The sequence below is a fragment of the Lepidothrix coronata genome, unplaced genomic scaffold (genome assembly GCF_001604755.1).
Source record: "Lepidothrix coronata isolate B3197 unplaced genomic scaffold, Lepidothrix_coronata-1.0 Scaffold90, whole genome shotgun sequence".
NCBI lineage: Eukaryota > Metazoa > Chordata > Aves > Passeriformes > Pipridae > Lepidothrix > Lepidothrix coronata.
In genome coordinates, this window is record NW_016690270.1 from 1927229 (window position 1) to 1928647 (window position 1419).

The window sequence follows — 1419 nt, forward strand, 5'->3', positions numbered from 1 at the left end:
AACCCCTCTCGTGTCCTCCCCCCGAACCCCTCTCGTGTCCTCCCCCCGAACCCCTCTCGTGTCTCCCCCCCATCCCTACTGGATCCCCCTTGCCCTCTGCCTCCCCCCCAGACGGAGATCATGCGGAATGAGTTCGAGCGCCTGGCGGCCCGGCAGCCCCTGGAGCTGCTCAGCATGAAGAGGTGGGTGAGCGGTGCCCGCCCCAGGTGAGCGGTGCTGGCACAGGAGCGGTGCCCCCGGGTGGGGAATGCCCCCAGGTGAGCCGTGCCTGTTGCAGGTACGAGCTGCCAGCCCCGTCCTCGGGGCAGAAGAACGACATCACGGCGTGGCAGGAGTGCGTGAACAACTCCATGGCCCAGCTGGAGCACCAGGCCGTGCGCATCGAGAACCTGGAGCTCATGTCCCAGCACGGCTGCAACGCCTGGAAGGTGTACAACGAGTAAGGCCCTCAGCTGAACCCAGTTCTGAGCTGAACTGCTGTGTGTTTGTTGTGTTTTCCTGTGTGAGTCCTGCAGGGTCTTTGGAGTATGATCTGGAATAGTTCAGGAACATAATCTCCCTGTGAGAGCTGTGAGTGCAAGAGGAGGCTGATCTGAGGGAGAAGAAGCTCTCTCTGTGGCCAAGGAACAGCCTGTGTTCTGATACATCCCAGTCTTGAATTTTGTGACTATTGGTGATAATGGACTTTAAACTGAGGAGAACTAAAGGGACTAAAGACAGAGAAAGAATAATTCAGTAGTGGAAATAAAGATGAACTTACTACTCGTAAAGATGAACTTGCTCAGCCTGGAGCATAATAAAGCTGCTGCAAAAGCCATTGCTGCAGGAAACACCAGGGCTGTTTCAGGCAGAGAATGTTAATGCTTGTTTTTGAGAAGGGTTGGCTCAACCTTAGATAAAGGAGTAGGCAGAAGGAATGCAAAACCCAGCTCTGAGAGAAGGCAAAGGGTTGCTTAGCTCAGGAGAGAGGGAGCAGGTAGAGGGTCTGTTATCCAGAACAGTGTGTTTGGGTTGCACTGGCTTGTTGTATCCTTAACTCTGGAGGGTTAAATGTCAGGTTAAATGACATTTTAACTCAGCAACTGTGTGGTTTTCTAACGCTTTGCTTGCATTCTGCCATCAGACACCTGGTTCATATGATAGAACAAGCCCAGAAAGAGCTTCAGAAGTTGAGGTGAGTCATTCATGTTTCCACGCTGAAATTGGATTCCTACTGAAATTCTTCTCCCAAGCTTTACAAAGACTGGTGTATGTGCTGCTGCCATGATCACAGGAAAAAAGACTCAGTGATATCAATAATTAAGAAATGTGACCCTGCCCTCCCCAAGCAGTTACATTCATAATGCCTGTTCTACTCAAAATTCTGTGTTTCATTTGGTTTGGTTGGCTTTATCTTATGTCTGAACTTCTGCTCTGGAT

General features: G+C 51.0%; 1 protein-coding gene across 1 annotated transcript; it reads left to right on the forward strand.

Annotated features, from left to right (window-relative positions):
- Positions 1 to 99: 99 nt before the first annotated feature.
- Positions 100 to 1413, forward strand: BCAS2 (breast carcinoma amplified sequence 2; the record flags this gene model as incomplete). Its single annotated transcript, XM_017821277.1, has 3 exons — positions 100 to 182; positions 278 to 439; positions 1124 to 1413. Coding segments are annotated over 3 exons (300 nt in total), but the record flags the coding sequence as incomplete, so codon positions are not given.
- Positions 1414 to 1419: the final 6 nt, after the last annotated feature.